General features: G+C 37.3%; 7 protein-coding genes and 1 long non-coding RNA gene across 8 annotated transcripts; 7 read left to right on the plus strand and 1 right to left on the minus strand.

Moving 5' to 3' along the window:
• The first annotated feature begins 1,574 nt into the window (after positions 1-1,574).
• On the plus strand, positions 1,575-2,360 carry LOC110791445 (non-specific lipid-transfer protein 1-like). Its single transcript, XM_021996192.2, is given in 3 exon segments — positions 1,575-1,815; positions 1,817-2,010; positions 2,105-2,360. Coding segments are annotated over 3 exon segments (360 nt in total). The 5' UTR covers positions 1,575-1,659; the 3' UTR covers positions 2,115-2,360.
• A 1,640-nt stretch (positions 2,361-4,000) lies between these two features.
• Positions 4,001-4,987, plus strand: LOC110791446 (non-specific lipid-transfer protein 3-like). The gene is made up of 2 exons (XM_021996193.2): positions 4,001-4,426; positions 4,805-4,987. The coding sequence occupies exons 1-2, from the start codon at positions 4,080-4,082 to the stop codon at positions 4,812-4,814; spliced, it is 357 nt and encodes a 118-aa protein (XP_021851885.1). The 5' UTR covers positions 4,001-4,079; the 3' UTR covers positions 4,815-4,987.
• A 1,860-nt stretch (positions 4,988-6,847) lies between these two features.
• LOC110791447 (non-specific lipid-transfer protein Lac s 1) lies at positions 6,848-7,802 on the plus strand. Its single transcript, XM_021996194.2, has 2 exons — positions 6,848-7,314; positions 7,533-7,802. Exons 1-2 carry the CDS (start codon positions 6,968-6,970, stop codon positions 7,540-7,542), a joined length of 357 nt encoding a protein of 118 aa, XP_021851886.1. The 5' UTR covers positions 6,848-6,967; the 3' UTR covers positions 7,543-7,802.
• A 2,776-nt stretch (positions 7,803-10,578) lies between these two features.
• LOC110791448 (uncharacterized) lies at positions 10,579-13,065 on the minus strand. The gene is made up of 3 exons (XR_002534087.2): positions 12,888-13,065; positions 11,711-11,812; positions 10,579-11,022 (listed from the first exon to the last, which is right to left on the minus strand). It is a non-coding gene; the product is annotated as an uncharacterized lncRNA (long non-coding RNA).
• A 5,674-nt stretch (positions 13,066-18,739) lies between these two features.
• Positions 18,740-19,450, plus strand: LOC110791454 (uncharacterized mitochondrial protein AtMg00310-like). The gene has a single exon (XM_021996200.1). The coding sequence runs from the start codon at positions 18,740-18,742 to the stop codon at positions 19,448-19,450; it is 711 nt and encodes a 236-aa protein (XP_021851892.1).
• Positions 19,451-19,645: 195 nt separating this feature from the next.
• LOC130461382 (uncharacterized) lies at positions 19,646-20,328 on the plus strand. The gene is made up of 2 exons (XM_056829467.1): positions 19,646-19,900; positions 19,993-20,328. The coding sequence occupies exons 1-2, from the start codon at positions 19,646-19,648 to the stop codon at positions 20,326-20,328; spliced, it is 591 nt and encodes a 196-aa protein (XP_056685445.1).
• Positions 20,329-21,159: 831 nt separating this feature from the next.
• On the plus strand, positions 21,160-21,984 carry LOC110791449 (non-specific lipid-transfer protein-like). Its single transcript, XM_021996195.2, has 2 exons — positions 21,160-21,562; positions 21,766-21,984. Exons 1-2 carry the CDS (start codon positions 21,198-21,200, stop codon positions 21,773-21,775), a joined length of 375 nt encoding a protein of 124 aa, XP_021851887.1. The 5' UTR covers positions 21,160-21,197; the 3' UTR covers positions 21,776-21,984.
• Positions 21,985-22,720: 736 nt separating this feature from the next.
• LOC110791450 (non-specific lipid-transfer protein-like) lies at positions 22,721-23,726 on the plus strand. Its single transcript, XM_021996197.2, has 2 exons — positions 22,721-23,440; positions 23,563-23,726. Exons 1-2 carry the CDS (start codon positions 23,070-23,072, stop codon positions 23,570-23,572), a joined length of 381 nt encoding a protein of 126 aa, XP_021851889.1. The 5' UTR covers positions 22,721-23,069; the 3' UTR covers positions 23,573-23,726.
• The last annotated feature ends 317 nt before the right edge of the window (positions 23,727-24,043 follow it).

Genomic DNA, 24,043 nt, shown 5'->3' on the forward strand with positions numbered 1-24,043 from the left:
ACATCCAAAAAATCATAAATAGTTGCATTCAATTGAATCTGACAATCCTAGATAATATAGTCCAAACAAATGAAACTGTGATAATTCAACAACAATTAAATATGTCAATTCTTGAAATTATTTGATTAATCAACATTGTATAACAGAAATCAAATTAACATGTTAATTAGAAATTTAGAACCATTAGAATTTGGGAAACACTAAACCCTAACTTTTCAAATTTCCAAATTTCATTGCCTAATCTTGCCATGGTGTCTGGAAATGATGGCGACAAAGGTTGCGAATCGGTGGTGGTATAACAATCCGAGGACTTGCGACAAATCCCCAAAATAATAAAACCTAATTCGACGAAGACGTCGATCTGTCTATGGCAGAAGATGGAGAAATCCATATGGTTCAAGAGCTTGAAAGATTATTACACGCGAATCGGAAAGCCATGGAAGCGTGGTTATCTTCTTTATGGTCCTCCAGGGACTGGAAAATCAACACTTGTTGCAGCCATGGCTAATCTTCTCGACTACGACATCTACTATATTGAATTAACAAGGAGTTAAAGAAGGTTGTTGATTGACAAAAAGAAGATGTCGAAGAACATTAACATTGATGAGAGTAAGTTGATCGCGAACCTCTTCATCTTCAATAGCGTCCATTCGTTAATGGAGCTTGGAGAGTTTGGGGGAGTAGAGGAGAGAGAAAGGGGAGAGAAAGAGCGGTTGTCTTTCTTGGATTTCAAATGACAGCAATTGTAAATGGATTTCAAATGACAGCATGTTGGGCTTAATTTGCATAGGGTTGGATTTGGACCAAATCCAAATCCAAATCCTTTTAATTCCCAAACAATGTATTTGGGCCAATTCCATCATTTCAAATGAAATGATGGTATCCAAACAGGCCATAAGTAACTTTACGAAATATTTACTTTGTGGTGATTAAAACAATCCCTAAATTACACTTTTTTCGAAGATGATTACTAAGTATATTAAATTGTAATTTCATAACCCTCAACTCCTAAAGGTTATAATGAATGTTTAGTACGGAGTACATAATATGATAATATCACATTTCTACCATTTCTCCATTAGCTTCTTGTCTACGACCCCCCGAGGCTAGAGATACGTTTATCAATTTCCTTTCTAGAGCACGTTGTTAGACAAACATTAAATTTTTAGATGATGAGAACATGTACACAGATCCCAAGGCCACCCACAACAACAATTGGGAGAGGACTGTAACCTCTCCACTCACAACTCGCCCCGAATCCGGATTAGCCCTAAGGATGAACCGTGTGTTAACACCAAAAAAAAAGATCACAAGGTCGGCCCGACTGAACTTATGAATGAAATGCAGACATGTACGTATGCCTAGGATACAAGTGTACAACCTCACTTTTTAAGAGGCTTTGATGAGTTGATGTATACCGTTTAACCAAGAAGGTGAGTCATCATACTACAATCACTAAGGTAGCATTAAATAATCTCCAACTATCAACTAACAACTAACAAGTAATTAACAACCCACACCCAATCCAAGAAAAGAATCAATTTTAAGCTCCCTATAAATAGAAGCAACAATGAAACTCCTGAACCATATATCAACTGCCAATTAATTCAAGAGAGCATTATATCCTTTAACACAGCCACATTCTCTTAGACCAATATAATGGATAGCTCTGCTGTTGTTGTTAAGTTAGGTTGTGCACTCTTGATCATGTGCATGTTGATGCATGTTGAGGCTGCTGTAACTTGTGGACAGGTTACCAGTAGCCTAGCACCATGCATAGGATACCTTGAGGGAAACGGAAGTCCATCCCCGGCTTAAAGCTTGCTGTGGTGGGATTAAGTCCCTTAACAGTATGGCTTCCACCCCAGATGATAGGAAAGCTGCTTGCGGATGCCTAAAGTCTGCGGCTGCTTCTGTTAAGGGTATTAACTATTCCGCAGCAAGTTCCCTTCCTGCTAAATGTGGTGTCAACATTCCCTACCCATTTAGCACCTCAACCGACTGTTCTAAGTAAGTTCATTCCTTCACATAACATCTATCTCTGCTGTAAAAGCAGTTCCTTATTCTAACTTGCATATATTATCTTGGACTTGTTACTTCGCAGGATTAACTAGACAGTAGTTATCTGAGCTTCAGGCGACAGAGAACTAGAGAAGTATCTATGTGCTATCATATGTCAGTACTCAGTAGTAGTACGTGTGTATAATAAGACTGAGTCTTGATAGTGATGAGACTCCTCCACCCGTTCATTTGAGTACGTCCTCATAGTGATCACACGACTCCACGAGTCGCTTGTATTTTGCTATTTCATGTATTGTATGTTTCAATTCTACTTAATTATGACTTCGGTTTTCTAAGTACTTCGTAAACCTGCAGTCTACCAATTGTTTGTTGGTTCAGTGGTGATTGGGGTTGAATTTGGTAGGGAGAACTCGTGTTCGATCCCCTCAACAACAATTGGGAGGGGACTGGAACCTAACCACCCAAAACTCGCCCCTAATCCGGATTATCCCTAAGGGTGAACCGGGTGCTAACACAAAAAAAAATAAAAAGAAAACCTGCAGTCTTGTTCTATCCTCTACTTTCACCTCTGGAATATCCAATTCGATCAACAGCCTAAGTAACAATGATGATAACATTTGACTGTGAAGTGTAAACAATGATCAATATTAAGTGGAAAAAACAAAATCAACCTTGTTTTATCAATAAACCTCGTGCTTGTCCCTTCTCTCTAAAAATTATATTCGAGAGTAATCTTGTAAAAATTAAAGTTTAATAAGATTCCTCAAGATAATTTTAAGGATTTTTTGTCATTTAACACCTTAAAAAAACCAGTTTTTGTAATTTAACACCTTACTTATTTTCTATTGTTTTTAAACACCTTAAAAAACAAAAAAATTTAGAAATCAACACCACTTGACAATTTTTGCTAGAAAAAACATTAGTTTTTAACTATGCTAAAGTTCCAAGGCATGATATGGTGGTAAATAACTCCTTCTACCATCAAATTAGCATGATTAAAAATCAACGTTTTTTTCTTATGGAAATCGTTTTTTTCTTACTTTCACGACAATCTTTTTATGCATGTAGCAATCAGGATTTTCAAACCTACACTCAAATAATTCAAAGGACAAAATATGCACATTGGCTTAAAAGAAAATATAGCACGACAGTGACGGCAAAAAAACTTATAAGTTGTAACAATCTTATTTCATCAACATCAGAATCACAACCCCATTTCTTCAAGAAATCTTTAAACAATAATCTAAAACGCACATTATTTTATTTCAGACTTGCAATATTGAATTAACTTGTTACTCAAGTCTTACTTTTGTAGGCTTAAATGTTTCACTGAAATCCAAAGAAAAATGTAACCAATGTTTTACAAATATAGGCCAACTTTGTTGAACAAAAATGAATCACCCCATCAATGACACAACGACAACACTTCTACCACCTTACCAAGTAACACGGTTTTGGACCTGAAAAACAAAAAATAAAAAAACTAGCACGTATTCCACCCATCATATTGGGCCTGAAAATTTGCAAATTCTATGACTTTGTCCATATTTCTAATAGTTTGACGGAAAAATTTATCCCCTTTTTTAACATAGTTATGGTTTATGAATAAATTTCTCAAGGTGTCATTAGTATTGGAAGGGGATAAAAATGACTTGTCAAATCGTCTATAAAGGGTGTTTATATAAAATCATGCTATATTCTCAAGTATGAGCAAATCAGCAATTGAAACCATGTGACGACAAATTCTGGACTCAGGGATTAAATTAATCCTAAGATATGATCCAATAGGTAATACTTGTACAAAACTTTGTCTAAAGACTAGACTAAGTGTATTCTCTCTGTTATGAAAATCAGGTACGACCTGTATCTGAAGATGCAGCAAGTAATTACCAACTAATCCCCATTTCCTTGCTAAAGTTAGTAAGTTATCAATCAACCACACCTGTTGAACTCCTCTATAAATAGTTAAATACAACACAAGAAAGAAATCAAAACAGCAATTACCAGAAAGATCTTGATAGATAATCCCTTCTCTCTGACGAGCCAAGAACCGATCAATGGCTAACTCCGGTTTTCTCAAGTTAGCTTGTGTAATATTAATGTGCATGCTGGTTGTAGCACCACATGCAGAGGCAGCCATGACCTGTGGCACTGTGACAAAAAACATTGCACAGTGTATTACTTACTTAAAGGGTGGGGACACCCCATCAGATGCTTGCTGCGCCGGGGTTAAGACCCTCAAGAACTTGGCTTCCACTTCAGAAGACAAGAAAGCTGCTTGCAACTGTCTGAAAACAGCAGCTGCCTCCATGACCGGTCTTGATGAAAAGAAGGCAGCAGGTCTTCCGGCTAAATGCAACGTCAGCATTTCTTATACCATTAGCCCCGATACTGACTGCTCTAAGTATGCTTCTATGTTTCTAACTTCTATGTCTTACCTTCATCCCTGTACTTTGAATACATCCCTAAGAAAATTATAAGCCCACCACATGTAGAGTCCGTTTTGAAGAGTACTAAACAAGTACTTTCAGTTAGGCTGAAAGAGTGCAGCTATAAGTGGCCTACAACAGAGAACCAATTAGATACACCTAGAACCACATATTCCCAAGTGATATGGCAGCCATCTAAGAAAGAAAGATGGGGTCTGCACTTTTTAATTTCTTGCTAGATTAATCAGGACCATGACTACTAAGCGCATAACACAACTTACTTTAAATTAATTGAGAAATCTGACTTTCCATAAACTAACTTTTATGTTTGTTCCGTATGTCTTACGTTGCAGGGTGAACTAGACGGATAATATTCCTGCTGAACAGAATACCAGAAGTAACCACCTATTATTGGCTGAAAAGCTTGAAGAATAAAGATCTTGATAGAGTTACTATCTCTGCAAGTCCATTCATCTTTCTATCTAATGCATATTTGTACTTGACTCTCCACTTATAAATTATTGTTACTCCGTATCTATTACCTATTTACTTCTTATACATGAGAATATTGTGTTCCCCACTTCAACATGTGAAATAAACAGGATAAATGAGTACTTGAATCCAATGGCTAACTCACCTCCATTAATCGGACACAGAAGACCCACTTCTTTTTGTAGGAGGCAAAACTTCCATCAACACGCCTAGAAAATGAAGAAAAAAAAAACTTGGTAACGCCAGCATTTGAAAATGAGAAATATTTACATTCATAAGGAGTAAATTACAGAGAAATTTTATGAATTACATATTTTCATAGCCTAGTCTATGAAGCCTAAAGTATTCCTATAGTCTAAGCAGCCCACATGAACTACAACATATTAGTAAACGGATCAACTCTATTAGAGGCTCTTGCATTCAGTGAAATGGTTGCATAGGCATGTAGAGAAAAACTGGTAAAATGTACAAAAGCAACCACTGACCCAAGGCTTTAAATTGGATTCAGACTTAATTTTCATAGGCCATTACATTTCACATCATTCATAATCAACCAGCATATGTGTGCTAAAAGCTCATATGGCCATCAGTTCATGTGTGCTAAAAGCTATTCTCTTTGCTAACGTATTTCTCTACATGCCTATGAAATGAACTATGTACAACTAAAATAAATTATGTAAAAGCAATCACATTATTATGGTTGCTAACCATTAATATGTATCATTGCGCATTTGCCATCCATGTGACTAGTAAATTATACTCCCTTCGTCCCTTTTTATTTGCCCGATTTTTCTTCTTGGGATGTCCCCTTGAGATTGTTCAATACCTTAAATGATAAGTTTTCCCACTTGCTTTCTCTTTATCTCTCTCCTCGTGTGACCACTTTACTAAATAATGTGCATTATTTACACCCAATTCTTAAAAAAGTAAAGTTTCTTCTATAGAGCAATCAAAAAGGGACGAAGGGAGTAATACCTTGTCCCCACGTACCAAAAATAATTATCATACTGTTCAAATCCCTTATGCGGAGTAATTTAATAGAACTTCTTCATCCAGAATGTAAACATTAATTCATGGCAACACATAGTGGTTACAGAAGAATGCATGGTATGGGCATTGAATAGAAGCCCCACTTCTAGGTGTGATGTAATAAAATTTAAAGTAGAGGTGGTTGGCAGAAACTAAGATAATTCGGTAAAATTGTAAAAAATAACCAAAATCTAGTGTCATAGAACATACAAGTATAGATATACTGCTAAACTCAGCAAACAGTACTTCAGAAAATGTGAATATCACCGCGCTTATCAATCAATACACAACTCTTCACTAACTGATGTAGGAGCTTGACATAATAGACTGGAGATAAAACAAGACACAGGGACAATATGAACATCAAAGAAACACTGTCACAAGTGCTGTGTTCCTTTTGTTGCATCATATGAACAATAAATTGAAATACAAGAATCTTCTTTATAATTGTACTGTTACCAGAAATTTATAACTATAGAGGAAGAAAAGTGTATCTAGTGACTTAATATTCTACTGCACTCTTAGCGAGTATCCAAACTAATGATAATTGATACCCAAACCACATGCTTGTATGTGCTCATGAGATAACTTTTCAAAGGAAGGTGATTTAATGCTCAACAAGCCTGAAGTGATTGACACGATAGAGGACCTGTCAAGCACAAATACATTTCAGCATTGGCTTAAGATCTCAAGATTCTCAACTGCTTAGAAATTATGACGATCCCAATCGTAATAAGCAACAATTCAGCAAATGAAGCCTACCAAATAATACACAGCCAGGGCCGGCATTCAATACTAACTGCAATCAAGAATTCAAGACTCAACTGCGATCTCCTAATCTAATTATAACCCATTGAGTACTTCCCTGCTCCTCATACTCTCTATAAGTATACCAAAACGGAGGTGTCCACACCATCTACTTCTCATTAAACTTTTTACCAACCTCTCTAGACCTCAATCTAAAAGTCTGTGATCAGTTTAGCAGAAATCTGAGCATGGCTAGCTCAGCTAACCTAAGGCTGCTATGTGCAGTTTTTGTGTGCGTAATTGTGGTTGCACCACATGCAGAGGCTGCCATCAACTGTGGTGTGGTTTCTCAGACCCTTGCACCATGCCTTGGATTCCTAGAGAATGGTCAAGGACCACCAGCAGCATGCTGTGATGGTGTTAAAACCCTCAAAAAATTGGCAACTACAACAGAAGACAAAAGAACTGCTTGCAGGTGCATAAAATCAACAGCTGCAGCCATTCCTGGTATCAAGCAGACAAACAGCGTTGCACTTCCACTCAAATGTGGGGTCAGCATTCCAGGGGATGTTGGCCCCAAAACAGACTGCTCTCAGTACAGTTCTTTCTTACTTGCATTCTTCTTTCAAGTCAGATATACGTAGTTTACAACTTTACTCCATCTAATGTCTAACAATAATAGAAATGTTTTCGCTTGGTCGCAGTCACAGAAGATAGCTTGCACTAAAAATAAAGATTCATTTGAGACTACGAGTTTTATAACATTTAACACATCTAACTTCTTCCTTTGCCCCCCCTACTCTTATGTTGCAGGATAAATTAGACCTGAAGTTTCCAGGAGCAAAGCACTAGTAAACCAAAAATAACCTGGTTGGGTTCTGAGTTCATACAAAACAAGTTCCCCAATATTTCTCATCAAGTGTAGGCTTATAGAAGTTTCAGATGATCAATGTATTTATCATATACAATATGTATGTTACTTACATCTTGAGTGTCATATATCATCTAATTCCTCTATGTGACAGATATAAAGGATGATAAAATATTTAAATAAAATCTCTTTTATCTTTCTAATCTCAATAACTGAGTGCCTAAACAAGAAATCCCGCCATTCCAGAATCTGCATGACACTTCCATAGGGAAGAGTTATACATTTCTTTGTCATGCAAAGATTGAAGTTGTGATGATTGACAGATAGTAAGAACATCTGCCTAACATCAATCTATGCTTTAAAGGCAGGATAATCACTTACCTTCATTCCTTCAATAGTATATAAATTAATCTAAGCATGAGGGCAACAAATCCCACAAGAAACCTAGATGAGGCAGCTCTTCACCGAATGCAAGGCAATCGAATAAATGACGTCAGATGAATTGACAGGCAGCTAAGAAGAAATCCCGTACAGGATCCAATCAAACAAGCACATGACTACTACTGTATAACACTATATAAAACCCACTCATAACATCTCAAAACCATAAAAGCATTCCACTTCAAAGGCTGAAAATTTTCCGGATGCTTGTGGCAAGTCAATTACTTCTTACGGACCTAAAACTTTTAAAGGAAAATAGGATAAACACCCATAACAAAGGTCAAACGTGCTTCAACACGGCATGGTCAGTAATCTCAGTATTAAAGGATGTACTACATGAAAAATCTACTGAGTTAATCCAACAGATCCTCCCTTTCATCCAACAAATTGAGTGCAAGCTTGATACTCCAAATCATTGTTTTGTCTAGCATAGTAGCATCCATGGAATATTGTTTGCAAGCATTGCCCACACTTCCAATGGCAGAAGATGATTGGTATTATCCTCCAAAATTCATAGACCAACATAGAGAAGGTTTATGCACCATGTCAGAAACTTCTAATGAACCCCAGTAAAATAGAACGACGGAACTCAGTGGCAGTAGGTGTGCCAATTTACTAAACGGACAAAACTAACCCGTTATTGAAGAATCAAAGAAGAAAGAAAGATTTTCGAAATTCCCTAACTCAGTCCTCCTCACATCTTTGGCAATTGTTAGAATTAAGAAACTATTGGAAGGAAAAGATGTTTCTAATGACAAACTAGTGAAATCATGTGAAAGAAAGAATTGAACCCCTTAGTGATCCAACTAAGTAATGTATCTCAATTTTAAGGCCCGTAATTTTGCAAACTTCTCTGTCATTTTGACCACAACTTCTCTTGATAAACCTTCTTCCATGCAAAGCCTCCATCTTCTTTACCATAGAAAAACCACCATGTTTCACTTCCTCTGGCCATATTTGTGTGTGTATTTTTTTTTCCCCGTTATAACTACATTTCTGGCAGAAGCTAAAGTTGTTTGGTTTGGATCATCTGGTCATAACATAACTCAAATTCAGGTAGGAAGCATAGAAAGGGCTCCCGTGATGCATCTCAAGTATGACCAAACTATTTATGGAAAAATAACATTTTTACCTTCCAATGTTTTTTTCAATGCCATTCATAGTTTTCACATTTTTCTTTCTCAAAGAAATTACCGTGCAGGACTCCTGATCTCTCTACCATCATCAAACTGAACTATCCTTTATTTCCTCCATACAACATCATTTGTCAGTTTTTTATTTAATCTTCCTCTCCACAAACTAACAAGGAGGAACCTTCAGCTCATTGCCTCATTCCATAGGGGTTCGAGGCCTCTCTACCATTCATGAAGAGGAAACACATGAAAGACCAACAAGTAATCAAGAGCATATATTGATGAAACCAGTCAGAAATAAGCTACATCATTAAGACTACCAAATACTACCTCCGTTCATTAATGTTCTTTACGGTTACTATTTGCACGGACTCCAATGCAATATTTAACGACTTATATATCCATTTCCGTATGTGAAAAAAATATAAAAATTTGATATTGTAAAAATACACAACGAGACCAAACTAACAAGATCTTACATGATAACATTTTGATGTATATAACAGTGAGAATCCACGGTCAAAGTTTTCATACTTTTGACACATATTCCAAAGCGTAAAGAACATTAAGGAACGGAGGTAGTACATATACCCAACCTCAAACTGAAATAAAATTGTATCCTTGGAGGTAGCACAGCTCAAAGCTTAATATTCAGTAGTATTTTGCAGTTACTGTACAAGCTAACAAGAGCTTTTTCCCCAATATCCGCTGAATTAAGTTGTTCAATTCTCAGCTCGAGCTATGTTTTTGAGTTGCCTTAGCTTAATAAACTTCAGAGCCTATCCCAACATACATTTTGGCTAAACATGGCTTAAGCTTGTCTCTTATGGGATGTTTGTTTCGAGGAATAAAAGAAGGGGATAGGGATTAGTCATTATCATCATTATCATTACCCCATTGCCTCAAAGAGGCTCCCGCAAGAAGCGGGGTAGGGGGGTTCGGACGTACGAAACCTTACCACTGCAATTGCAAAGAGGTTGTTTCCAATTGACCCAAAACCAATAACGGGACGACAACGGGACGACCATCTTCTACTTCATGAAAAGGAAGCGAAGAGGTTTTAAGAGTTATTTTGATTTAGTCCATTACATCCCAAAAAATATTTTTCTCTTGTTTAATTCGGAGGCATGAGATTATATGTGAGGACTGAAATGAGGATTAAAACCCCGTTAACCCCATATATTCCCACCAAAATAATACATGGGGAAGCAGGTATCAGAATGGGATTTCTCTACTAATGAAAAATTAGCCATTAATTCCTACTATTATTCCTGTCACATGTCAATAAGGGATGGGGATTGTATGAATGAAAGCCCTTCCTATCAATTCCTCATCCCCACAGCACCCCTTACTCTCCATAATCCCAAACCCCCTAAACAAACGTCCCGTAAGTCCGTATGTGAAAACCAAGAAATCATCTTAAAGACCTAATGCATTACACTTTTTTAAGCAATGTAATAAATATTGTCAAATGGTAATTAGCATCTGTTAAATAGATTGCTTACACACAACATACAACTTGAAGACAAATAAAGCTATTCATCTATTTACTTCTTCATTCCATGTTTTATCGTTCAATCATCCTCAACTAAAAGCAACTATAGTTCAGATGAAACTCCCCAGTGATTTATCTAAATCAACTAAATGTAACAAACCCAAGGGATCAAGCTCTGGAGCTTCAAAACCATTGCAAATCCCTGGCATTTTCAGGTTTTCCTATGTAGCCAATCGCCACAAACACAACTGTCTCGCTGGAGTTACTTCTCTATAATCATGGCACACACATCCAGAGGCTCCCATACTGATGATGTAACACAATCGGCAAGGCTCCCATAATGAAACACCGTTAGATTGCTAGCTGTAAATCGATGAAGAAATTAAGTCATCTTACAAGCCATCTTACAAGCACCAACAGACAGTCCTAACCTAGCTGTAAAGCGATGAAGAAATTAAGTCATCTTACAAGCCCATAAGACAGTCCTTTGATGTCCAATAAGAACATAATGTACCTTGGATCTTCTATTATTCATTTAGTACGAAGTACAAGTAAAAGATAGTAATGGTGCATCCGACACCTTTTCAGTCTTATGAAATCTGTTACTGATTAATGTGGTAAATTAAATCCAGATGTTTAAACAACAACTCGTCTCTAGATCTATTGGTTAGAGAACTACTCCCTCAAAAGATTACCCCAAACCAAATTTTTCACTTACAAGTGGGTTGGTAGTCTTGTCTTTTTGTTAAACTAAATAATAGTGTGTGAGAGGAGACTTGTGAGGACCACATACTATAAATGGTGCCAACTCAAAGAAACGGACCGAAAAGGAAATTGGGTCGATCTTTTAGGGAAGGATGGAGTACTCTTTTCTATCATGTCATCCTTAATTTCCAAGAGAAACAAATTCTATGCACAGCTTAGTTTAGCACCAATGTGTTTTTGTTGTCACATCGAGCAAAAGAACAACATATCAAGTATGCCAAACTATACAATAACTATATGAGCGCCATTAAACTATTAGACAGCATCTTCAACATTTTACACATACCTGGAAAGTGTGAAATACTTTATCATCTCTTTAAACCCTTGTAATGCTTCATATTCAAAATGGCACTGTGCTCCACCAGAGAAAACTTATAAATTCAGACATCTGTAACAACAAGAGATATAGAGATTAATGATCAATGATCAATGGAAAATAACCGAAGTATATCCCAAACCTAAAAGTGGAAGAACATTTTTGTACCCACGGGTGACCTATTAAGAATGTCATTTCATTGAACCTTTAGGCAGAAAAAGGTTATCAGTAGAAAAACACCCTTACAAATTAACACAAAATGCATAACCATGAAAGACAACTCCAATGTCTATTAGTTTCGTCGAATCATTTCTCTAGTTGACAAAGTAGACGAATTTATTAACTTCTCAAAAACTTCTCAAAAACTTCTATGTGATGCTAACCACTCAAGCACTAACATAAACTCCGTAAGGTATTATAAGTTTGTAACCACAACCATGGATCCAAAACAACATTTTTTAAGTAATACTAAGAGAATCATTACTCAATAAATTCGGCTTCTAAAGATACAAATTAAGAGCCTTCAAACTCTCATATATACTTTCCAGCTCCAAAATAGTTGTATATTAAATTTGTCAATTAAACTTATTCACACAAATTTACAAGTATTTCCTAAGTTATTGTATTGGTATTCAAAACCGAGCAGTAAAATTCCACCGGCATTTTATATTTTAAGCGATCGCTAGTTCACAAGTTAAGTGATCCAGCAACACTGGAATTGAAACGTATCATCAATTAATTCAAAAGCATCATTACTCAATAATCAATAGCATCATTCATCCAGTAACGAAAATCGTATCAATATGCTTAACAATTCAAAATAACAAACCAGTTTCAAGGCATAATTCATCCAGTAAACTCTAAAAGAACTCCAGCAATTGCAGGAAACAAACAAATGAGCAACCATATAAATTAATCTCAGCACAATTTCCGTCGCATTTTAGCATATTTTCATCTGAAATTCCCGACTTTTTACCAGAAATCAACAAATTTCATCATTCAAAATTCACATGAAAGTAATTCCCAGTTTAAGAACTTCCGTTCGCATCAATGCTCCGCAAATACCTAAACATAATCGACCAAGCAAACTACAAAAAATACGAATTTTGATTTTTTTTTTTTTGAAGAAAATCACTGAAATAATTACCGGTGTTTGCTTGCTTCTGCCATTGATCATATAAATAAATTTCCTCTAAACCTAAATTTCGTCGCAATTGGTAAATTTTTCAATTCTGACAGTTTTTTCAGCTAAAGGAAGAGAAAAGATATCCGAGGAGAAGCGCAAGATCGCGAAGTAACATGAATGGAGAAATTAAGGAGTGAAACTGTGAAAGGACCAAAATCAATATGTACACGTAGTGTACCCTCTTGTACATTACCGTTAATTTGTTGATACATCATCAAATCCATCCATTAAAAAATGAGAATGAAGGCTTTATTTGGTTGGAAGGAATTGGAAGGAAAAGAAAAGAAAGGAAGGGAAAAATAATGTTTACTGTATTTGGTACAAATAATTATATGGGAAGTGGAAGGAAAGGAAGGGAATTGGAAGGAAAGCTCAATTATAAAACTTTCACTTCCTTTCCGAGCGATTTCCTTCAATATTGCATAAAGATCCAACAATTCCCTAAATACGTTACTTTTTAAGTTATTTACCACCATACCGTCCACGTAAGCAAAGGAGAAAGAGAAGTAATTTTTTTTTCCGGTTCAGCATTGAACCGCTATATGAGATAGCGGTTTCGTTTTAAAGCAAACCGCCATCTGAGATGGCGGTTCAATGTTATAAACCGCTATCTCAGATAGCGGTTTGTATTAAAACAAAACCGCTATCTCAGATGGCGGTTTACTTAATTGTAAATTATTTTTAACATGAATTACAGTTTAAATAGAAATATAATTTAGAAGTAACCTCTTATGACATCAATTGTGTCTGTAGCTCAGTGGATAGAGTGTGTTGTTTCTACGCAGGAGGTTGTGGGTTCGAATCCTACCTGATGTGTTTATTTCTTTTTAACCATTTATTAATATTAATTATAAACATTTCTAAATTTAACTTATCAACATTAGTGTCTGTAGCTCAGCGGATAGAGTGTTTATTTCCTAACCAAAAGGTCGTGGGTTCGATCCCCCTAGCTGATGCAGTTTTTTTTAATTTTTAACCATTTATAAATAGTACTACCTACGTGATTATAAACCGCTATCTCAGATAGCGGTTTACTTAAGTCAACCGCTACCTGAGATAGCGGTTTAGTGTCGCTTGGTTAAAAAAAAAGAGACCGGTTTTAATGCTGACGTGGACGGTATGGTGGGAATTAAGTTAAAAAGTGGCGCATTTTGGGAATTTGACGTTCTTTAAACAATATTGAAGGAAATCGCTCTTCCTTTCCTCCCAAAATTGGAGGAATTTGGAATGAAAGAAAAAAATTAAAAGCTGTCATTTATATTTCATTTCTCTTCCCTTCATTTCTTTCTCTCAAACCAAACACAGGAAAATAAAATCTCTTTCCCTTCCCTTCTTTTCCTTTCTTTTCCCTTCCTTTCTTTTCTCTTCCTTTCCTTTACTAATAATGAACCAAATAGGGCCGAAAAATAATAAATATGCCATTTCAACCAATAGAAAGCATGGTGTACAAGATGTCTTGTACAGTAGGTGTACATGTAGTATTATCTAAAATCAACAAGGGCCCATCATACATTTAAGTGGGTACCCACTACTCAGTACCCAATTTGGTATCATCCGATGGATATCCATCCACCTGATCCAGATTATATGGACGAGAACCCAAAAATAAGTGGATGCTTGACGAATAATAGATGGATCGATGACGGGTGGGTCGGATATGGATGAAGATGCATCCAATCCATCACTCTATTACATTAGTTGTAAGATTTAATTTTTCATCATTTACTTTCTTAATATATTTATTATTGTAAATAAAACTATAATAGACATAAGCATAACACAAAATATAACGTTCCTTTACTAGGATAACACGCTGATAATTATAAAGCTTTGTAAAAGTCATGCTATGATTTTTTCAAAAAGAAAAATAGTCACGTGTACTATATGTGGACTAATGATTCCTAATTGCAATATGTCAAGTCACTTTGAGTTGTTTTTATATGTCTACAGATATATTTCACCCGATTTATACCCGATCCACCCGAATCACCCGTGGATGGTGGATGGATCGGATGTGGATGAAGTATTTAACGGATGATAAGTGGGTTAAATGACGGATGAAATGTCATGGATGGACGTTGATTGAGTCTCACCTGATCCAAACCCGATCCATCGCCACCCCTAATGTCCATTCTGATATAACTTACTAGTTTTCTATGCATGCGTTGCGACAATAAGGGTTGTCAAAAACTGACCTGATCCAACCGATTTCTGACAAAAACTAAAGTGATCCCAAAAAAAATCACACATTCAATCCGCATAAGCATAATGACCCCGCACAACTACATTATCCGATTATACCCGACTCATAACCGATCGATGACCCGATTTGACCGTCCTTACTTGCGTGCTTGTAATTTAAAGACGTACACAAAATAATACTTACTCCCGCCTTCCCAATTTAACTGTTGTACCATGATTTTCACGGAGTTTTCTGTGATAAGTTGTTGCATGATTATCTATTATATTTTAATAGAAAAGTAGATGAGATGGGAGATAGTGGGTGAGTTTTTAATTGAATGTGAGAGATGTGGGGCCATAAATTTTGGTAGTTGAAAGAGAGATGTAATAAAATATTAGTGGATCCATTCCATAAAAGGAAATGTGACAATTAAATTGGGGCGAGCGTAAATGGAAAGTGTGACGATTAAACTGGGTCAGAGGAAATATTTCGTTAATAATTTTTTTCCCTATTTATTCATATACTTCCTCCGTTCTACAAATATCGCATCATAATTGACCTTTACTACTTTAACACATTACTTTGACTCTTAATATCTCAAATCGTGTGTAAGTAAAAAATTGATATTTAGAAAATATATATCGATACAAATCTAAGATAACTACAATTTTCTTACGTATGAATCACAAAAAAGGCCAAAATCGTAGTGTGAATAGTGTAAAAACCAAATGCTGCGCTATTTATGGAACTGAGGAAGTATATATTTTTTGTGATTTTAGTAAATACTCCCTCTGTATTTATTTAAGGGATAGACTTGCCTTTTCCGGCCGTATTTATTTAAGAGATACACTTGCCATTTTTAGTAACTTATCAACCCCACCATCTAATTAAATAATTTATCTATACCCCATCCCCACCCCCGCGCCCCATCCCCTAAAATGACATGGTCCCCACTTGTTTGATTTATTAAAATATTTACTCAACCCCACTTGTTTTATTACTTTATTTCATTCAATTCTTTTTCTTAATACCCGTGCCCGACCAAATGTATCTCTTAAATAAATACGGAGGGAGTATCTTTTAATTGATTCCATTTTATATTGTAATATAAAAATGTTTGGTGTTTAATTTGCTTTGTTTTTTTTAATTTTACTAAAGGGTACAATATGCAATCACTATTTACGTCGCCTTAGGCGTTCCCTTATATAATAGAGATATAGTACTATGGATACTCATATAGTCGTATTTAGGTGATTAGTATGTTCGGTTCTGTAAAACCAACCAATTCCTTGGCGTAGTGGAAATAATTTCAACTTTCAACCAACACTTTGAGGAGGGTTACCTTTACCATTCCCTCCACTCTTAAAGTGTCTAGTCCGTTAACCCTGACCGGGTTGACCTGTGTGGGGTTTCGGCCCAATATGGCAATTCATCTTACATTTAAAAAGAATTGTTTGATTTTATAAAGTAGGTATAGATATGATTAAGCTAAAGGCTCCGTTTATGTTACATTATTTCTCCTGATCTAGTCTGATTTTGAATTTATTTTTTTGATTTGATTTTTCAGAATTAATATTTAAATAAAAACTTCAATTATTAATAGGTTAAATGATTAAACACATGATCAATATTACTCGTAAAATGAATGTTATTCAAATTTATAGTATTATTATTATAAATTACACATTATTAATTTGACTATGTTAATGTAGATTTAACTATGGCTTATGTTCTACTTCGAAACCTATGCGAGAATGTGCATACACCTATTTACATAGGTGGTGACTTTAATGAGATTCTAAGCTACGATGAAAAGGAGGGTGATTGTATTAGGAGTGCCATTCCGGAGTTTTGAGAAATGTTGGACGATTGTGACTTGAAGGATTTGGGGTTTGAAGGGCAGTGGTACACTTGGGAGCATGGGTTGACAGCTCAAACGCGTGTTCGTGAACGTTTAGACATATTTCTTGGTAACCATGCTTGGTGTGCTCGGTTTCCTGAAGCTGTTGTGAGTCACTTGGTACGATTTAAAATCGGATCATACCCCGATTATATTGCAAGTTGAGGCGCAAAAAAGGAGGAAAAACAACAGGAGAAAGACAAAAAAAAAAAGATTCAAATTTGAGACGGGATGGTTTCTTGATGAGGCGTGTGAAGGGATAGTTCGAGGGGCATGGAAAGACTCGAATGGTGGAACTATGGAGGATAGATTTGGCATGCTGGTAGCAGCTCTCACAGGTTGGGGAAGGGGCAAGTTGGATGACTTGGCCAAGAAAATCAAGGATGCGGAGAAACAACTCAAAGTAGCTCAAGAACTGGAAGTTACCGAATTTTCTGTTCAAGAGTGTTAAAGGCTAGAGAAGAGCCTTGAAGAGCTACTGGAAAGGCAAGAAGCTTATTGGTACCTACGTTCCCGATCAGCAAAAATCAAATACGAGGATAGTAATACCAAGTATTTTCACCATAAAACTTCGCAGCGGAGACGGAAGAACGAGATTAAAGGGTTGATGGATGATAATGGAAAATGGTGCACGGAGGAGGAGGAAATTAAGAGTACAGTGGAGAGCTTTTATGCGAGCTTGTTCACTTCTAATAGCCCGTCTAATGCAGCATGCAAGTCAGTCTTAGAAGCCATGCAACCGTTGATCTCTAGTGTGGACAATGCAGCCTTGCTTCGTCCTTTTACTAAAGAAGGGGTTTTTGAAGCTATTTCGCAAACGCACCCTTGTAAGGCCCCAGAGCCAGATGGTATGCACGCTATCTTTTATAAAAAAATTCAGCATTCTCCATGTCTTAAGGTCTCCAAGGAACATTAATAATACTAATGTTGCTTTGATTCCTAAGATTAATAACCCTAATATGATGTCCCAGTTTTGCCTCATTGCTCTTTGTAATGTGCTTTATAAGATTGTGTCCAAAGCTATTGTGTTGCGGCTTAAATCGATCCTTCCGGGGGTAATTTTCGAGAATCAGAGTGCATTTGTTCCGGGCAGGCTAATAACAAACAATGCTTTAATTTCTTTGGAACTCTTTCATATGATGAAAAAGAGGAGTAAGGGGAAAAAAAGTACAATAACGCTCAAACTGGACATGAGCAAAGCATATGACATAGTAGAGTGGTCGTTCTTACATCAACTACTAGTGAAGATGGGGTTTGATGGAAAATGGGTACAAGTAGTCATGGATTGTGTCTCGACAGTCTCTTACTCCTTCATTGTTAATGGTAATGTATGCGGTTCTGTGGTCCCTTCCCGGGGTCTTAGACAAGGGGATCCCCTCTCCCGTATTTGTTTATTATGGTGGCAGATGCCTTTTCGGGATTGTTAAGGAGCGCAGCTGAGAATAAGGATATTCATGGGGGCAAGGCGAGTAGGGCCTGAGATTTCGCATCTTTTCTTTGCAGGTGACTTTTTGCAAGAGCCAACCGAAGGGAATGCTCCAAAATAGTTGATATCCTCAACACATACGAAACAGCTTCCGGGAAGAAAATTAATTATGACAAGTCGGGGATTTCTTTTAGCAAAGGCGTTGAGATGTCACGGCAAGAAGAGTTGGTCTCTTGAGCATGAAACATGTAGAAAATCATGACAAGTACTTGGGAATCCCTACCATAATAGGGAGATCGAAAAGAATGGTATTTACTGCCTTGAAGGACCGCCTGTGGAAGGAAATGAAGGGGTGGAAGGAGAAACTTTTGTCCAGAGCTGGAAAAGAGATTCTTATTAAGTCTGTGATACATGCCATCCCTACCTACCTTATGGCAGTGTACCGCCTTCCAGTGAGTGTCATACATGACATCCAAGCAATGACCGCGAAATTTTGGTGGGGCAACACCGACTCCAAGCATAAGATGCATTGGATTAATTGGGGCTCTCTATGTACTCCTAAATGTCTAGGGGGTATGGGATTCAGGGATATAGGGATTTTCAACTCCGCGCTATTGGGAAGACAAGCTTGGAGACTGTTAAAGAGTCCCACCTCTCTTTTGGCCCGGGTAATGTCTACCAAGTACTATAAAAATGCAGAATTTCTTGACTCATATTTGGGTACAACAAGTATCTTCTCATGGAGTAGTATATGGTCTTCAAAGTCGCTAATAATGGATGGTACGCTGTGGAGGATCGATAATGGGTCAAAATTCCGGATTTGGGAGGATTCTTGGGTTGCGAATGATGACGGTATGTACGTGACCACCCCCCGCATTCATGGTTTGTCTTTGGTGTGTGACTTATTGGAGGGTGGCGAATGGAGTTACAACCTGCTGGTACAAAATTTTAATGATAGATATGTCACAGCTATTCTTGGAATTCCCCTAAGTGGCAACCCACAAGAAGATAACTGAATGTGGGCGTTCACGAAAAGTGATGAGTACTCGGTCAAATCGGCCTACTTTCTAGGCAAGTCTTGTGACCTCCGTATTTACCACCAGGCATGGCTGGAGTTATGGAACCTGAATGTGACCCCTAAAGTACGCCACTTTTTGTGGCGAGTGTGCACGGGTACACTTGCGGTACGCGATTACTTGAAGTATAGACACATGTCAGATAATGCGGGCTACGCATGGTGTGTCGGTACCTCTGAAACTTTTAGGCACTACCTATTTGATTGCCCAACAATAAGAGACTTATGCGTTGAGCTTGACTGCGAGGACATGATGTGGAAGGAGGAGGAGAGCTTCTTGGAGGTGATAGTGTCTTGGAAGAGTGTTGATGATAAGACACGACAAAGGGGAGCCGTGCTACTATTGTATATATGGGGGAGGAGGAATGATAAAATATTCAATGCAAAAGAGGTACCCTTTCTCTCATTGTGGAGCGCACGAAGAGACTTGCTGAAGATTTTAACACATACACAACCAAAATCCATGGTGTTGTGCGCGAACAGCCTTGTCAAAGCCCAGAGAAGTGGGTAGCTCCTCCAGATGATTTCGTTAAAATTAATTGTGATGCGGCATTACATGTTGAGGGGTGGACAGGCATGGGGGATGTTGCTAGAGATGCTCATGGCCAAGTGAAATTTGCGGCTTCGAGGAGAGTAAGGAGCCACTGGGAGCCCCTCATCGCTGAGGGCAAAGCAATGTTAATGGTTGTTAGGTTAGCAAAGAGGTATGGCTACAAGAAAGTGATCATGGAATCCGATAGCTTGGCCCTCGTCTCGCGCCTTTCGAAGGCCTTGGTGCACGCTGCTGAATTAGGCTCCATTTTATTGGACTTATTTTGACTGAACTTATATTATCTGAACTTATCTGAACTTAACTGAACTTAACTGAACTTATCTGAAATTTTATCTGAAATAAACTTACTTGTGTGTGAAAATGTCTGAAAAAACCTTATTTTGCTGAACTTATATTATCTGAACTTAACTGAACTTATCTGAACTTATCTGAACTTAACTGAACTTATTTTGTCTGAAATAAGTCAAAATAAGTCGAACAAAACAGAGGCTTAGACTCAATTCTTGAGGATATTTTTACTATTTGTTCTTTTTTTGATGTTGTTTGTTGGTCTCATGTTAAAAGGGGTGGCAATTTCGTAGCTCATCACCTTGCCAGATTAGTGTCTTTTGGTCTTGAACAAGTTTGGAAAAACCATATATTGTCCTTGTGAGGTTTCTCCCTATGTTTTGATGGACACTTTGTCCATGAGTTAATCTATGCACTAATTAATCTTTGCCCTAAAAAAAACTATGGCTTATGGTAGATAGATCTTGAGTTGGTTATCTAAATATATTTAAATATACACTTACCGATCAGTCGTATTTATTTCCATGGTGGGTGGTCCATGTCTGACCTATACATTTCCTTAAGATCAGCGGTCACAACTCTCGAGCTCATACATTCAAACAAAATTCCATTCATAATATGTTAGCATAAAATTCAAAATTAGTTATGTGTACATGCAATCCTACAATAAAATCTGCAAACTTTGACACGTAAATATCCATCAAATGTAACACTCCCTTACCATTGAATTCATGCAACTCCCAACTACCTTCAACACCACTATAAAACCATGCAAACACATACTCATACTTGACAACTTCATAGCAAAACAACCACCAAAAAAACGAAGTAAAAAAAAGAGCGAAAAATGGCAAGCGCAATGTTGAAGAAGCTGGTATGTTTAGCGGTGATTTGCATGGTGGTGGAAACCCTGATGGCCCCACATGCAGTCGAGGCGGTGGTGACATGTAACTTGGTGGCCAAGTCCCTAGCACAATGCATACCGTACTTGAAGGGCAGTGGTGGACCTAGGCCATCGCCTAATTGCTGCGCCGGGGTTCAGGGTCTCAAGGCCGCGGCACAAACCACAGCTGACCGTAGAGCAGCTTGTAATTGCATGAAAAATCAGGCAGCTAACACTAAAGGTCTAAATTATAACCTCGCTGCTAGACTTGCTTCTCAGTGTAACGTTCGCGTTAACTACAACTTTGACCCCAAAACTAACTGCAACAGGTAATAATTAATTACAGTTTTACGTCTATTTTTATTTATTCTCATCTACGGAGTATATGTTAGGAAGCTGTAAAAAAAGGTACAAGTCCAAGTTTCAAACCCTAACCAGAATTCATATGTACCGAGTAGTCGAGTACTCTATATATGTATACGGATAATTATCTAGAGTTAAATTTGATGTGTATATTTTTGGTGTTTTGCAGCATACAGTGAAGCCTTGTGAAGGGGAAGTAAACGCGATGACATGAAAATTAAATTTCTGAGATTATGAATGTCTCAATATAATACGTGTTGCTCTAGCTTATATTGTAATTCTAGATTTCCAGACATGGATGCAGGATGATGCATGTTCCGGCTGCTTATATGTATTTCTATATTTTCGATAATAAAATGTTGTCAAATCCTTATTCTAAAATGTGGAGAACTCGATCCGTTAATAAGCTAAAGTAAAATCTCCTATGTTCAACCAATGAACCAAACACGTTTTACTATGCAATATTTTGAATGTTTCAGTTCCCACGTGTAGCCAAACAAGCACTCAAAACAGTCATTTGGGTACATAAATTCAGAAGCAACTTGGTATGTGTTAAACTACAAGCCGGGAACTAAATACCTGTATTGTCCAAACAAAACCCTGTGCTGGCCATCGTAGCCAACTTCCAACCATCATTTGCTATTCCTCTTTCCTCCAACGTGATCCAAACTATGACCCATGAGCGATTCATCAACAGAGTAGGTAACTTATCGACTCAGATACAACTTCCAACCAAACATAAAAAACGAGTCAAACGCGAATCCATTTACATTTTTCCTATTACGTGAAACATGCAATTAGATTTAATAGAGTATTAAAACTAATCTTGTGGCTTCAACCATCGATCAGCTTAATCGGGCAATTAGATTACCTGTGCTTCAGCATGCTCCTTAACGTCAGCTATAACCTACTTAAGCTTATAACTCTTTGTCTCTACATACCCCTAACACACACATACTGACGTACATATCTACTTAAACAGCAAGGTGAATTATATTTAACCAACTAAATCGACATAAGAAATTAATTCCAAATTATAAAATCAAAAGGAGCAGTGATATCATTCTATATCAGTAACTTTGTGATATTTTCATTGAAGGTGTTTCAACGCCTAATATTTCAATTTTTATGATGCGTCTCCTTTCTGTATTTTTCTGTAAATATCAGATGAGAACGCCCAACTTAAGACTCATTCCATATGTTTCCAGTTTCCAACTCCCAAGTTCATCCAAAAAGTTTCATGCGGCAGACAAATATCCCAAATAAAGACACCAAAATATGGATAAACTCCCAAAAAAAATAAACATACATCAACCCTCAAGTCCCAAACAAACATCACCTTCTCCAGTATCAACCTAAGCAAATTCTTTATTATTTTGCTCGGTATATAAATACACATACGCTCCTAGGCTCCTAGCAGCAACTCTTTAAACCAGTTCCAATAGCAAAAAACTGTACACTAACCTGAAAGAAATGGCAACTTTCTCATTCCTCAAGCTTGCTTGTGTTTTTGTGTTCATCTGCGTGATATTGGGAGTCGCCTCACGTGCAACAGAGGCAGCCATATCATGCAGTGGAGTTAGTGACTCCTTGTCACCCTGCATGTCGCACCTGAAGAGCAGTGGGCCCACCCAGGAAACTCCACCAACGAACTGCTGTGCCGGGGTAAGGTCAGTCAAGGCCACAGCCCAACAAACGGGTGAACATAGGGCCGTCTGTGAGTGTATGAAATCCACTGCAGCTAGCACCAAAGGGCTCAACTATGACCATGCAGCTAAGCTGCCTGCACAGTGTGGGGTTAGCATGTCTTACACCTTCAGCCCCAACACTGACTGCACCAAAGTGTATGCCATACACCACCTATGCCTCTCAATTATATATGAAGTATCTAAGTTTTCTTAAAATTCTTGGCTTGATTAGCTGTAACAAAGATAACTAATTTCTTGTTTTTCTTATGTTAATGCAGAATGAATTAGGGCTTCAAGGAGGGAAAACCGTTCTCTAATAAACATCACGCATGAGACTACACCAAAGAGTCCCTCTTTCATACTTCGTATTACTTAAGTTTCTGTTTCTCTGTAATGGAGTTCTGATGTTCTGTATGTACAGTTTGTTTACATGAATAAATTGAGGTCAATCAACCCATAATGATGGGTTGACGACATCACAAAAATTTATCTCAATCCACCATTAGTGAAATGGTTCCTTACCTGAACCCAGCTTCTCAAGTACTTGCGCATGATTCCATAGTTAAAAACTACCCATCAATAAAGTTACAGAAAAAATTAGAAGACTAATATTGAATTCGGTTATAGCCTGAAATATGAACCACCTTGACTCGAGACAAACTAGACAACCTGTCATGTTATCAAGAACAAACAAGCATCCCAGAGAAGTAATCCTCTTCAAGTAACAAAAAGCAGGAAGACATTTGGACAAACTTAATC

Source organism: Spinacia oleracea, chromosome 5 (genome assembly GCF_020520425.1).
Source record: "Spinacia oleracea cultivar Varoflay chromosome 5, BTI_SOV_V1, whole genome shotgun sequence".
Classification (NCBI taxonomy): domain Eukaryota; kingdom Viridiplantae; phylum Streptophyta; class Magnoliopsida; order Caryophyllales; family Amaranthaceae; genus Spinacia; species Spinacia oleracea.